At 46.7% G+C, this 12,555-nt stretch overlaps 2 protein-coding genes and 1 non-coding gene across 3 annotated transcripts; 1 reads left to right on the forward strand and 2 right to left on the reverse strand.

Moving 5' to 3' along the window:
* The first annotated feature begins 1,604 nt into the window (after window positions 1–1,604).
* LOC103649813 (probable calcium-binding protein CML16) lies at window positions 1,605–2,345 on the forward strand. Its single transcript, NM_001347854.1, has one exon. The coding sequence runs from the start codon at window positions 1,663–1,665 to the stop codon at window positions 2,248–2,250; it is 588 nt and encodes a 195-aa protein (NP_001334783.1). The 5' UTR covers window positions 1,605–1,662; the 3' UTR covers window positions 2,251–2,345.
* A 3,405-nt stretch (window positions 2,346–5,750) lies between these two features.
* LOC109944962 (serine/threonine-protein phosphatase 7 long form homolog) lies at window positions 5,751–6,543 on the reverse strand. The gene is made up of 3 exons (XM_020550731.2): window positions 6,507–6,543; window positions 6,206–6,414; window positions 5,751–6,123 (listed from the first exon to the last, which is right to left on the reverse strand). Exons 1-3 carry the CDS (start codon window positions 6,507–6,509, stop codon window positions 5,751–5,753), a joined length of 585 nt encoding a protein of 194 aa, XP_020406320.2. The 5' UTR covers window positions 6,510–6,543.
* A 5,302-nt stretch (window positions 6,544–11,845) lies between these two features.
* Window positions 11,846–11,994, reverse strand: LOC111591271 (U4 spliceosomal RNA). Its single transcript, XR_004857487.1, has one exon. It is a non-coding gene; the product is annotated as a U4 spliceosomal RNA (small nuclear RNA).
* Window positions 11,995–12,555: the final 561 nt, after the last annotated feature.

The following is a 12,555-nucleotide window of genomic DNA, read 5'->3' on the forward strand; positions in this document are numbered from 1 at the left end:
TGAAAATTCATAATTTAAAATCCATAACTCCAGTCATGTTCTTATTAATCATAATGATCTACATAGTTTTGGCTATCTTTATACCTTGTTTTACCACTAAAGTTTTGGGTAGTATATGCTATTGCTTTATGTGGTTTTGGGTATAGAGATATACATTACTCATGTTCACACTTTTGTTATCAGTTTATTATTTACTGTTCATGTTAAGATTTTTATGTTAATGGGAACATGGAGAACCACCCGGGAAAACGTGCCACCACAAGGGAGGAATGGGACGCCTTGGCTAACTAATTAGGAAAGCTAGTGGAAGACTACCTTACCCAAAAGGAGCAAGGGCAGTAGGGGAGTTGCATGCAGGGAGGTTTTCGGGTTGATTTTGCTGCGATGGCGGTCAGACGGGGGATTCTTGCAAGTGCTCTTCCCATAAACTGTAGCGGGTTTTTGGAAGCTAGTGGAACTTTGTAAAGGCCTCGTTGTGTTGCCCTACCTCGCTTCCTTGGTAGAGGTGTATGGGAGTCGCGATCCATTGGCAGATGGGTAACATGACTTGTGGGTACAGGGTACAACCTCTGCAGAGTGTAAAACTGGTATACTAGCCATGCTCACGGTCATGAGCGACTCGGACACTCACATGATTAATTTATGTAACTTAAATTCAATTTGTCATTTGCATTTGCATGGGATTATTTATTAATTTTGTTCTATTTTTCATATTATGATTTGGTATTCACTTACTAAAAACAATGTAATTGCTAATAAAATTTGATTAACTTATTAAAAGCAATGCTCAACTTTAACCCATATTATTGATCAGCCTTACACATCACATGAACTCCTACCTTTGGTGAGTTCATGCACACTGGTTTCCCCACAACTTGTTAAGCTATGATCATGTGTGAGCTCACTCTTACTGTCTCACACACCCCCACAGGAGAAGAACAGGTGGTTAAGAGGAGCCACACAACAAGGAGTCTAATCTGATCTAGGAAGCGTCTTCCAGTTGACTTATTGACGCTAAAGATGGATTCTAGTTTGATTTATATTTATCTTTTATTTTGTAAGACTTCCGTAATATAATAAGTACTCTGATGTTATTATGATATTTATCTATATACACTCTATTATTATATATGTAATCTTATTTGGCGTATGTATAAGATGTACCCGGCTTTGTCTTTTAAATCCGGGCGTGACAAGTTTTTCCTTCTTCTTGTTCCCTTTTAGCACCCAATTATTTCTATTACTTTATTTGGTTGTAATCATGCTTTTATCTTTTAATACAAAGATGCGCAGGAATACGCAAAAAAAAAGTGAGCTTCAAGGAAGCTGCCGCTGGAACCTGGAAATTTGTCCTCGTGACCTCATCACAAACCGAGATACGCACCGGCACCGGCTGCGCGGCCTCTCCGTCGGCGGTCGGCCGTCCACGTGGCTCAGCCGCGGCGCGATGCCTGGCAGATTCGCCGACCAAGGCAGCCGACACGAAGACCCGTCTCGCGATACGAGAAGTCGTTGCCCTGCCGCTCCGTGCGTGTCAACAGCGCGTGGTCGTCAGTGTGCCTGCTCTGGCGCCCTATTAATACCTTCTGCATCCACGACGCCACAAGCTCACATTCACATCGCACTCTCCTCCAGCCTCCAGGCTTGGCAAGCGTGCTTCACATGACCACATCCATGTCGAACAGCGCCGCTAGCGAGAAGCAATCGCAGCAGGCAGGCCACAGGCAGCGGCCCCCGGCGGCGTCGGCCGCGGACGCGGAGATGCAGAGGGTGTTCTGCCGCATCGACGCGGACGGCGACGGCCGGATCTCCGCCTCGGAGCTGGCCGCGGTGACGCGCGCCATCTCCCCGCCAGCGAGCTCCTCGCACGGGCGCCGCGAGGTGGCCGCCATGATGGACGAGCTGGACACGGACCGCGACGGCTTCGTGGACCTCGGCGAGTTCAGGGCGTTCCACGCGCGCGGCGGCGGCGGCGTGGACGACGACGCCGAGCTCCGCGCCGCCTTCGACGTCTACGACGTCGACGGCGACGGCCGCGTCACGGCGGCCGAGCTGGGCAAGGTGCTCGCGCGCATCGGCGAGGGCGGATGCAGCGCCGAGGAGTGCGAGCGGATGGTCGCCGGCGTCGACGCCGACGGCTGCGTCGGGTTCGAGGACTTCAAGAAGATGATGTGCCCCCAGCCGCAAGCCGAAGCCGGCGCCGCCGGGCGGGACAAGGCAGAGGCCGAGGCCGAGGACAAGGAGGAGTGACGGGTGTAGTCAGGGGGGAACGGGAACGGCTGGAGTTGTTTGCGTCTCGCGTTCTTTTCACCTGTACGCAGGAAATACTCCTCCTGCATAAGACTACTGTACTTTTGGATAAAAAATTTTATTTCTACATGACTATCACGTAGATGTAGGAGCAGTATCTATAACTGTAGGAGTATATACTAGCACCTATTATCTACAGTATTGTACGCCCTCTGTGCGTGAGTCGCTCTCTGTGTCTGTACGGTGTAGGTGTAGGGGACCGAATTTTTTGTATTTTAGCCCTTAAACAGAAGTAAATTTACGTTTAGACCTAAAAAAATTTTAAATGCAGTTTTGGACCCTTAGCTCGGCGCCATAGCCTGTGGCGCCGAGCTAACACAGCTCGGCGCCACAGCCTATGGCGCCGAGCTATGACGTGGCCGCAACGGCTAGCTGCGTCCAGGGCTGACCTGGCGCTGACGTGGCGGCGGCGCGGCCTCGTAGCTCGGCGCCACAGATCTTGGCGCCGAGCTACGAATTCCTATAAAAACGCCCGCGCGGCTGGCCGAGAGCAGCTCATTTCATCCCATTTCCAAACTTCGTAAAAATTTCCTGGATTCAAAGATTTGAGTTGGTTCACTTCGTAGACCAAGGTATGATTTCGAACTGATTCGTTTTGTATATTAGGTTTTTAGTTTAATAATTTGTATACACCTATTATATTATCATTTCGATTATTAGTTTGTGTAAACTTATTATAAAGCATAATAGGTACAAGTGATAATTATAATCGTTTATTAGATAAAAGACATGTACCGAGAGGCGTTGTGGCAGAAGAGAGATCGTCCTCGGGAGTTATATCCGGACGTATCTAGTAAGGATGCTCCTGTTCCTCCTGAACTCCCCGTGCCTAACTGTGACTGTGGCAGACTGGCTTGGGTACATCAATCACAACATCCAGACACGGCTGCTCGCTGCTACTACCTTTGTGGCACTTTGGACGTACGTAGCTTATGACTTATCACTTAATTTTGTTCGCATTCATTTTTTTGTAGATATGTAATAGTGCATCTTTCCATTATTTTAGGGACATCAGAAGTGTTTCTTTTTCCAGTGGATCGATGGTCCTGATAAATTTGACCCTCGATATCTTCTTTTCGTTAATTGGTTGAGTGGAAAGACAAGTCATGAGCGTTTTAAGCGTTGGGTACCTCCTCCCCCGAATCCTCCACCAATGACGGATGAGGAGAAGGAGGTAGCAACAGAAAGACGGATGGACTCACCGCCTCGATGCGATTGTGGAGACCGTGCTGTCATCGACGAAGACTATGACAAGCAGTTCTGTTGTCCGAATATTGATTATGTGAGCCCATTGATACGCTAAATGTATAAACTAGTTTTTATTTACAATAAATTACTAATTTTTTCTCTTGCAGCCATACGGGTGGCGTAAGTGTCGTTTCAGAGAGTGGTTGTATGGTCCTTTGTCCCAATGGCCAGAGCCAGAGGTAAAGGAAAAGTGATACATGGGGTGGGCGGCAGAAGAGGTCAAATTTGATCCAGTACTCTGCAAATGTGGTATTGAAGCTAAGTATGGATTAGTTCCTTCGGAGCTTGGCGTTGGATATTTTTGTGGACATATGGTCGATTACGATGAGGTTGGTATTTTTTTTGCACCAGATGTAATGTTATAGCGGTACTTACTATTTTTTTGTAGGAGACGAGGAAATGCAGTTGGGAGAGTTACGACGCCAAAGGAGAGGTGATGCGCACAATAGAGTCCAAGAGAATAATGGGACAGAAGATGCGTTGTGGATCTCGACTCGTTGATTCGTACATTAACGATCGCATACGCGACATGCGTAGGGAAGCAAAATCTGCCTTTTATGATAGCCCGAAGCGTGCAGAGTATAGGAGGTTGAAGGCGGCAGATGAGAAGAGAGCACAGGATGCAAGGGAATGGGAAGCGGCTCAAGCCGAGAAGCAGATGTTGGATAATCTTGCTGATCGCCTCAAGGGAAGTAAGTGAGATAAATGATATTATAATTATGTTAGTACAATTTATTTATCCTGACTTTGCTAACTTAATTTTCTCATTATATTTGCAGAGATTGGAAGCGGCGTAAACTATTTGGCCGATGAGGCGCATGCGAGATATGTTCAGGATAAAATGGCAACGGTTGAGCTGATGGAGGAGGAGGACGACGACACATCTAGATTGAGTGAGCTTATCGCCCTCGCAGAGGCAGGATTACATGAAGAAGAGGAGGACGACATGTCAAGGTTGAGTGAGCTCATAGCACTAGCTGAGGCTGGATTACGTGCTCAAGAGGAAGAGGATGAGTTTATGTCACAGGCCGCCGCAGAGGTAGAGGCAGCTTATTACAAGAAGAAGTCTGATGAGGCTGAGGCTGAGGATGAGCTATTCTCCCAAGCTGCAGATGAAGCAGAAGCCAATTATTACAAAAGAACTGGTGACAAGTGTGATGCAGGACAATGCAGCAAGTGGAATGAGGTTGTTGTTGAGGATTGCGCGACGGATGACTCCGAAGATGAGTTACTCATAGATTGTGATTCAGACTGAAGAATTGTAGCCTATTATGTAGTATTTACGTATCCAAAATAATTTAGAACTCTAAAGATGTGTTACTTATTGCTTATTATGTTTTTTACAGTTCACAAAAAAATTTTGCAAGAGTTCCCCTTGTTTTATTAACAACCACAGTTCAAATAATCACATATTATAAGACATATAAGCATTTCAACATATAATACATCACAAAATAACATCGAATATAAAAACATCCACAGAACATAGTTCTTCATATAATGTCCACAACCAAAGTCCAAAATACAAGTTCCCCAACACATAGTCCAAAACACATAACATAGTTCATATTACAACGTCTCCAGCATAAGTCCAAATCACACAGTCCATATCACAAAAGTATTCATTTCCTCCTAGTCTTACCCTTGCCCTTGGCCCCAAGAGCGTCGGTGCCTGGAGTGTAAGGGTCTCGTGGACGCCTTCTACGTGGTGTCAGCTGTGATGGCTGAGTTGTAGGAGCATCCTGCAACTGAGACGGTCCAATCTCCACCTGACCTGCGGCGCCAGCGCCAGCGCCAGCGTCGTCGTCGTCGTCGTCATCGTCGTCGTCGTCGTCGTCCTGGGCCACGTTCTCAAACGTGTCCCGCGTCGATCTCGACGAGCTGAGTCCTGCTGTAGATGGTCCAACTGCACAAATGGGAGGTTGAACGTCCTGCTGCATACGAGGCACAGGCAGCTGCACGTCAACGCCTGCTAGAGACCGGCATCCACACCGAGCCGTTGCTCGACGAAGACGACGTGATACCCTCTGTAATCGAAATGTTAGTTAAAGACATATGTTACAACATACAAATAAACAAGTTTTCTGTTAGACATTGATACTCACTGATAGTAACGATAGCGTAGTAGTATCTGAAGTTCTCTGTGAGATACGCTCGAGTTCAACAACAGATACGAGCATAGAGTTTCCCTATCACAAGACATTAGGATGCTCAAAAGTAGACATAAAACATTGAATTGAAATCTCTAATTTTATTAAAGAAATAGTTACCACTCTATCAAGGATTGGAGCAGCCTCAATTTGGGATCCGTGCCGAGCAGCTATGTCGAAAGCTGTGTCTTCGTCGTCTGACGATTCTTGCTCGGCGTAGTCTGCTGCTGTCCACTGTCCCTTCAGCTTGCACCTAGTCACACCAGAATACCAAATCAAATACCTCCGGAAGTTGTAGTTTGTGTGCGCCTGGTCATTCTCATAGTTCAGATCCCCCTGCTGGTTCCATTCATCAATGTAATCACGATGGTGCGTCTCGAAGTCCGTGACCTTCTTCTGTCTCTGTCTGTCGAACCTGCAAAAGTTAGAACCATATATTAGCGACTAACTGATATTTCAATTATTAGTTAGAATAACAAGTGCATGTAGTAACTCACTTATGAAGTTCTATTGAAGTCGAGAATGGCTCCACCGGAAACTCCTGGCGCAATCCGAACTGTCGAGCAACTCTGTGGGGCAAGTGGTACTCAACAGCATAAAAACAGATGAGGGGACACCTCATGAGGTAGATGTCCTCGTCTATTGAGCACATGCTGCTCAACTGTATGCTGGCGAAATATGGATCAAGATACGGTTGCCAAGTCACCTGCAAAAGTTTTAGAAAGCCCATGTAAGCACGCTGGTGTCGTGTGATAAAAGTAGAAAGGACATGTAAAAAGAAAAAAGGAGACAACTCACCATCGAAGGAGTAAGTGCGTCGATCTCGTTTGAGTACTCCACGTAAGCACGCTGGTGTCGTGCGAATGGCTCCTCGACCTGGTCCCAGCGGTAAGCAGCCGTGGGCTTAAGCCGATGTCCGGCTACCACGAACCACTCACGAGGAGGAAACTCTCTGGGTCGCCCGACGGGTATGTGTGCCCACATCCACAGCTGTAGTAGGTAGACACATCCACCTAAGCTGGCGGTCCTCGACGAACGACGACAAGCCTCGCAAAGTTGCCTGTACAGGAAGGCCAACACTGCCGAAGCCCAGCTGTAACCTCCGGTCGTATCCCAGTCAGTCAGGCAGGGCAGAAACATCCATGAAGCGCTGTCGCCTGTCGCGTCTGGAAAAAGAACTGAACCAAAGAGATGGAGAATCCAAGCTCGACAATGGTATCCAACCGTCTGCTCATCTGCACCAGGTGGACACTGCCCAAAGCTCTGCCTAAGCCAGGTCAGTGGGACTCCGGTGTTGTGGCTACCTCGTAGCTCATCCGGAAGCAGTCTCCCAAGAAAGGCCTCCACCCTCTGCCTCCAACCGCCTGGTGATGCCTGACCGGTCACTGGACGACCCATAATGCTGAGACCAAGAATCTTCTGGCAATCTTCAAGCGTCACGGTCATCTCACCGTAGGGAAGGTGGAAAGTGTGAGTCTCTGGCCGCCACCTATTGGAAGACAAAAGAATACAAAATCATTAGTATGCAAAGTAGATTTGATAATTGTAAATATTAAACAACTAGAGAAGTCTTTACCTGTCGACCAGAGCCGTCAACGCCGCTGGGTTGAAAGTGGGCAGCCCACGGCGGACCTGGTACGATAAGACGTCCAAGCCAGCCCTCTGTAGGAGAGGAGTGTACCTCTCATCGTACCTCATCTCCTCCAGAAACCGGTCGTGGGTCCGGACCCGCAGAACGGGCAACACCTAGCAATCAAAAGAATTTTCATTAGTCAAATATAGGTCGCACATATTAATTCGAAAATTTAATTTATGTACAAAATGTTACCTCTCCCTCTGCGGTGAGACGGCCCCTGTGGTGCTCGTCGTAGTGAGGGTCCAGCAAGTGGAACTGCGCCATCCTGCAAATTAAGATATCAGCATATTATAATAAAATTTGTGTATAAAAAAATCGACATATTAGAATAAAATTTGTGTATAAAAAAATATATCACACCTGACTAAGTGTCCAAATGCATGTACGTGAGTTGTGGCCAAGTCTACCGCATTTTCCGCATTCATTCTGCTCTGGGTCCACGAGAAAGGGGGACGCTCGTCCTCTCCTACTGCGACCGGAAACCTGATCCATAACCATGTTGCACCGGCTCCTTTTCCTACTACCACGTTTGTCCCATCGATGCGCTGGATCAGCAACGTATACCGGACCGGTGTACGGTGGCCATTGTGACTCATCAAGAAATGGCTCAAAACGAGGGCTCCAGGTACGTACTAAGCTCTCTACACTGAACTCAGAAGGTATTCTGCTCTCAAATGCAAAGTTACGATGACGTGCGGCCGCAACATAATGAGAACATGGAAAATGGTATTGTCTAGGTTTACCACATCCACACCAGAATGCATCAAGTAACACGACATGTGTCCTCGAAGGTCGCACCTCACCGTCGGAAGTTATGCCGCCTAGTGTTGTTACCTCGTATTTACCCAGCTCCTCATCAAAGCATTGTACCTCATGTCTATGGGCACGTTCCTTTGCATTATTAAGGTGTGATGTTGGTTTAGGTGCCCATCTCTGCCCTCGGGTCTGCATTGCCTTGGCCTGCGCGTGTCTATCATTAAACCAAGCCACTAGCCTATAAAAAGTGAATGTTACTATAGCATTGACTGGCATGCCCCGTATACCCTTGAGCACACTGTTAAATGACTCGGCCATGTTGCTAGTCTGAAACTCGAACCGCCAGCCACCTTCGTCGTAGGCCCTTGTCCATTTGTGCGGTTCCCTCAGCAATCCAGCAATCCAGTTCTTACCTTCAGCATTTGTTGCATCTTTTAGTTCCTTCAACTTATCCTCGAAAAACGAAACCTCCAACTGACGACATACCTCCTCAAATAGGGGGAAGTTAGCCTTGCTATGATCCTTTCGAAGAAGATTTTCTGCTAGATGTCGAGTGCACCATCTGTGGTGCATGGGTGCGTAGCCAGGAATCTGCTCTTGCACTGCATTAAGAATACCTTGGTGTCTGTCAGATATGACACCAACCTCGCGTCCAGGGCCTACGACATGGATGCGTACAAGCCGCAAGAACCAAGACCAACTATCTCTGTTCTCCCTCTCCACCAAAGCAAATGCCAAAGGAACCAGTGAGTTGTCTGCGTCGCATGATATGGCAACCAACAATGTGCCCTTATACTTCCCAAGCAGAAAAGTACCATCAATAGAGAGCACGAGACGACAATGCCTGAAGGCCTCTACGCACTGCGAGAAACACCAGAAAGCACGATAAAATATCTCTTTGTCGTTCCTCCATTCATTAGGTTTGGGGATGTACTCGTAATGCATGCCTGGGTTTTTTGCTTTCATTGCATTGAACAATGCTGGTAACTTCTCATAACCCTCCTCCCAATCCCCGTATATCATCTTCCATGCCCGCTGCTTTGCCCTCCATGCTTTCCCATATTTGATCCTGTAACCAAACAGCTCCGAAGTCATGGTCATAATTGACTTCACCTTCAAGTTTGGCTGACCCTTCAATATCCCCAATATCCTTTTCGCAATCAGGGTAGATGTCAACTGACGATGCTTAGAGCTCAGCTCTGTCTGGGCACAAGTGTGTGGACCTACAATTTTGGTGATCTTAAACTTTCCGGTGTCCTTCTGCCTTCGGGCACATACCCTCCAATTACATTCTGGCACCTCGCACACAACAGTGTAACGACGCTGTGCATACGAATGTCTCACCTTGAACGGCCTCTTCCGGTTCACAGAATATTCCTGTAGCCATCGTCTCAGTGTAGGCAGATCCTTGAAAAGTAAGCCAACCTTAATCTCAATGCTGTCGGCGTTATCCGGAGCCTCTAGCAGTTCATCGTCACGTCCTTCAGCATACGCAAGGCTGGATTGACTTAAACTGCTAAATTCATGTACTGCAGGGTCTCGCTCCGGACACAAACGTCTTATGAGTTCAATTTCTTGCTCGGTCATTTCTTGAACCGGACGGTCATCATCAGAATCTACGGCCCGTGCAGCCTCATATGGCTCCTCCTCATCCTCAATCTGAACATCAACACTATTGGATGCCCTGCATATGTTGTCCATATTATATGACACAGGCACATCAATCTGAACATCAGCATTATCGATATGTGGAGATCCTGCATCAGGTCGGAGCAAGAAAAACCACATTAAAAAGTCTAATCAAACGAAATAATGATGGATACGAACAATGTGTCGAAGACACTTACTAGGATGATCGTGAACTGGATCCTGGGTCAATGGGATCTCTTGGGGGGGTACAACCGCATTAGAAGCCCCACAAACGCCGGGAATAGGACGAGAAATCCCATACTCGTGCGGACCCGATTGAGCATCGGGCACAACAACGACTTCTTCATGAAGCTCTACCAAAGGAGCTTCAATACGAGATGCATTTGGCATGTGTGGAGACAACCCGACTGGACCTCCGCAATGACTAACAGGTAACTTTTGAACAACCACATCCAAACATGGTGGAACCATCGTCTTCACAATTCTTAAATATATCACCCAATCATCTTCTGAGGTAATGGAGATCAACCGTCGGACAACTGTTCCATATGTAATATGGGACAACAAACCCTGAATTGATATTCGAGGGTCGTTTATGTCGCAACTAATCTCCTCACAAGCTCGAGCCAAAAGCTGGTCAAAAGTTGGTCTTTCAACGAACAACATGGTTACGATCTTCATACCATCAAAAGTAACACTCCCATAAGCATCTATCTCCACCCTTCCTCCATGGTATAGTGTTACTAGGCTGTCCATCTATTACAAAAATGGATTACTAACTCAATAATGGCTATATACTTAAGCCTACTAACTTTCTAAGTAATAAATATATATTAACTAATAACTATATAGTAAATATTAAATAAACACATCAAACGAAATTACATAATCTATAAATAATGTACGAAAACATTGTATACCTTAGAACGCGTACGAGTCCAGCTAAAGGTGGAGAAGGTCAAGTCGGACGAACACCTACGTACAAAAAAACCTATTGTCAGTAAAAAATTTGGCAGCACCTCCCCTGTAAAGTGATGTTTATAGAACCTGCGAATAAACGACAACACGATGGTTGCCAACACAGAAAACATGTAATACCAATGCGCTAAACAAAATGATAACTATATAAACACTAAGAATTTACTAAACACTAACAATATGCTAACAATTTACTAAACACGAACAAGAGCTAACAATTTACTAAACAATAAAAAAATTTACAAGTAAATAGGACTAAATATAAAAGGACTGAAAGAACAACACGTTAACTAACATATAAAAGGACTAAATATATTTACAAGTAAATGGCTAGCTAGTATACTAAATACTAAACTAAATAAATACTAACTAAATGCTAAACACTAATGTAACCACTAACCCTAAACACTAAACCCTAAAATGCTAAAAGCTAAATACTAACTAACCACTAACGAACAACTAAACACTAAATAACTAAGTAATACCAACTAAATACAAAAATATTAAGTAATAATTATAAAAAATTATTACCTTGTGAGCTGGAAGGCCGGAGGGAGAGCGGCAGGCAGAGGAGAGCAGGCGGCGGCCGGAGTCGAGCGAGCGGTGGGCGGAGAGGCGGGCGAGCTCGGCGGGCGCCGGGCGAGCGGCGAGCTCGGCGGGCTGCGGGCGGGCGGCGCGCTCGGCGGGCTGCGGGCTGGCGGCGAGCTCGGCGGCGGCGGCGGTATGAGCGGCGGCGGGCGTAGGAAACGAAAGCGGCGAGCGAAACAGAGAAGAAACGAAGAGGAAAGGGGGTTTCGGTTAAGTTTCCTAGCTCGGCGCCATGATCTGTGGCGCCGAGCTAGGTGTGCCACGCGGGCTGCCACGTCATGAAGCTCGGCGCCATAGCCGATGGCGCCGAGCTGTGTTAGCTCGGCGCCACAGGCTATGGCGCCGAGCTAAGGGTCCAAAACTGCATTTAAAATTTTTTTAGGTCTAATCGTGATTTTACTTCTGTTTAGGGGCTAAAATACAAAAAATTCGGTGTAGGGGACGGAGGGATACTGTTAAACCTCTATGGGTTTAAAAAAAATCAAAGATATTTGAATTGTAAATAACAAACTTTCATTCATGATTTGTGGGCTTTACCCTGGTTAGAGGGAGCCCTTCCAGAAATTCTCTGTGGCCCAGAGCTGGGCCGCAGAGGGGGTTTGGAAATAGTTTTCAACCAGCAATTGACGCGCCTCGGTATGACCTCATGAGCTGCGTCATTGCCCCAAGCGCAAAGATGAGTTGCAACGCTCGCCCACATCCTATTTTTATACACCGCCGGAGACGCGCGTTCGCTAACATAGGCGATGTGGTACTCAACGGAACCAAAATACTGCCTGCGGCTTCTTTCCGCCGGGCTCCACTGCTGGCTGGCACTGCCAAAATTCCAAGTAGGCACCCCGTGTTCGAACGCCTCCGCCCCTTCTAAAAGATTCATTAAAAAAATTAATTCTAGTCTGCAAAAGTTTGTCAAATACTTCAGCTGAATCGCCGATTCTGGCTTTTTTTTCCTCTTCTGTTCTACGCCCTGCTATCATGGGGCCCCGAACAACTCGGCAACGGCCCCATGTGTGTGGGGGCAGAAGCAAAAACACCTGGCCCGTCACACGAAAAAGTCAGCTCGTGTTCTTTGTTTCCTCTCTTTTTTTCTTTCGTCTTCTTGAAACCCTCGTTTACTCAACACTCTCAGTAGTCAGCAGAAAGGCGTGACCAAACGTTTTTGTAAAACCTAACTCAATATTCACAACACTCAACAATTTACAATGAACCGTTGAAATATTGTACTCAAACCATCGAGCT

The sequence above is a fragment of the Zea mays genome, chromosome 3 (genome assembly GCF_902167145.1).
Source record: "Zea mays cultivar B73 chromosome 3, Zm-B73-REFERENCE-NAM-5.0, whole genome shotgun sequence".
In the NCBI taxonomy this organism is placed as follows: Eukaryota; Viridiplantae; Streptophyta; class Magnoliopsida; order Poales; family Poaceae; genus Zea; species Zea mays.

Coding starts and splice junctions, on each gene's coding strand:
- LOC109944962 (XM_020550731.2), bottom strand. Junction 6,124..6,205: donor ACTTCAATAGAACTTCATAA/GTGAGTTACTAC, acceptor TAACTTTTGCAG/GTTCGACAGACAGAGACAGA.
- LOC103649813 (NM_001347854.1), top strand. CDS start 1,663: ATGACCACATCCATGTCGAACAGCGCCGCTAGCGAGAAGCAATCGCAG.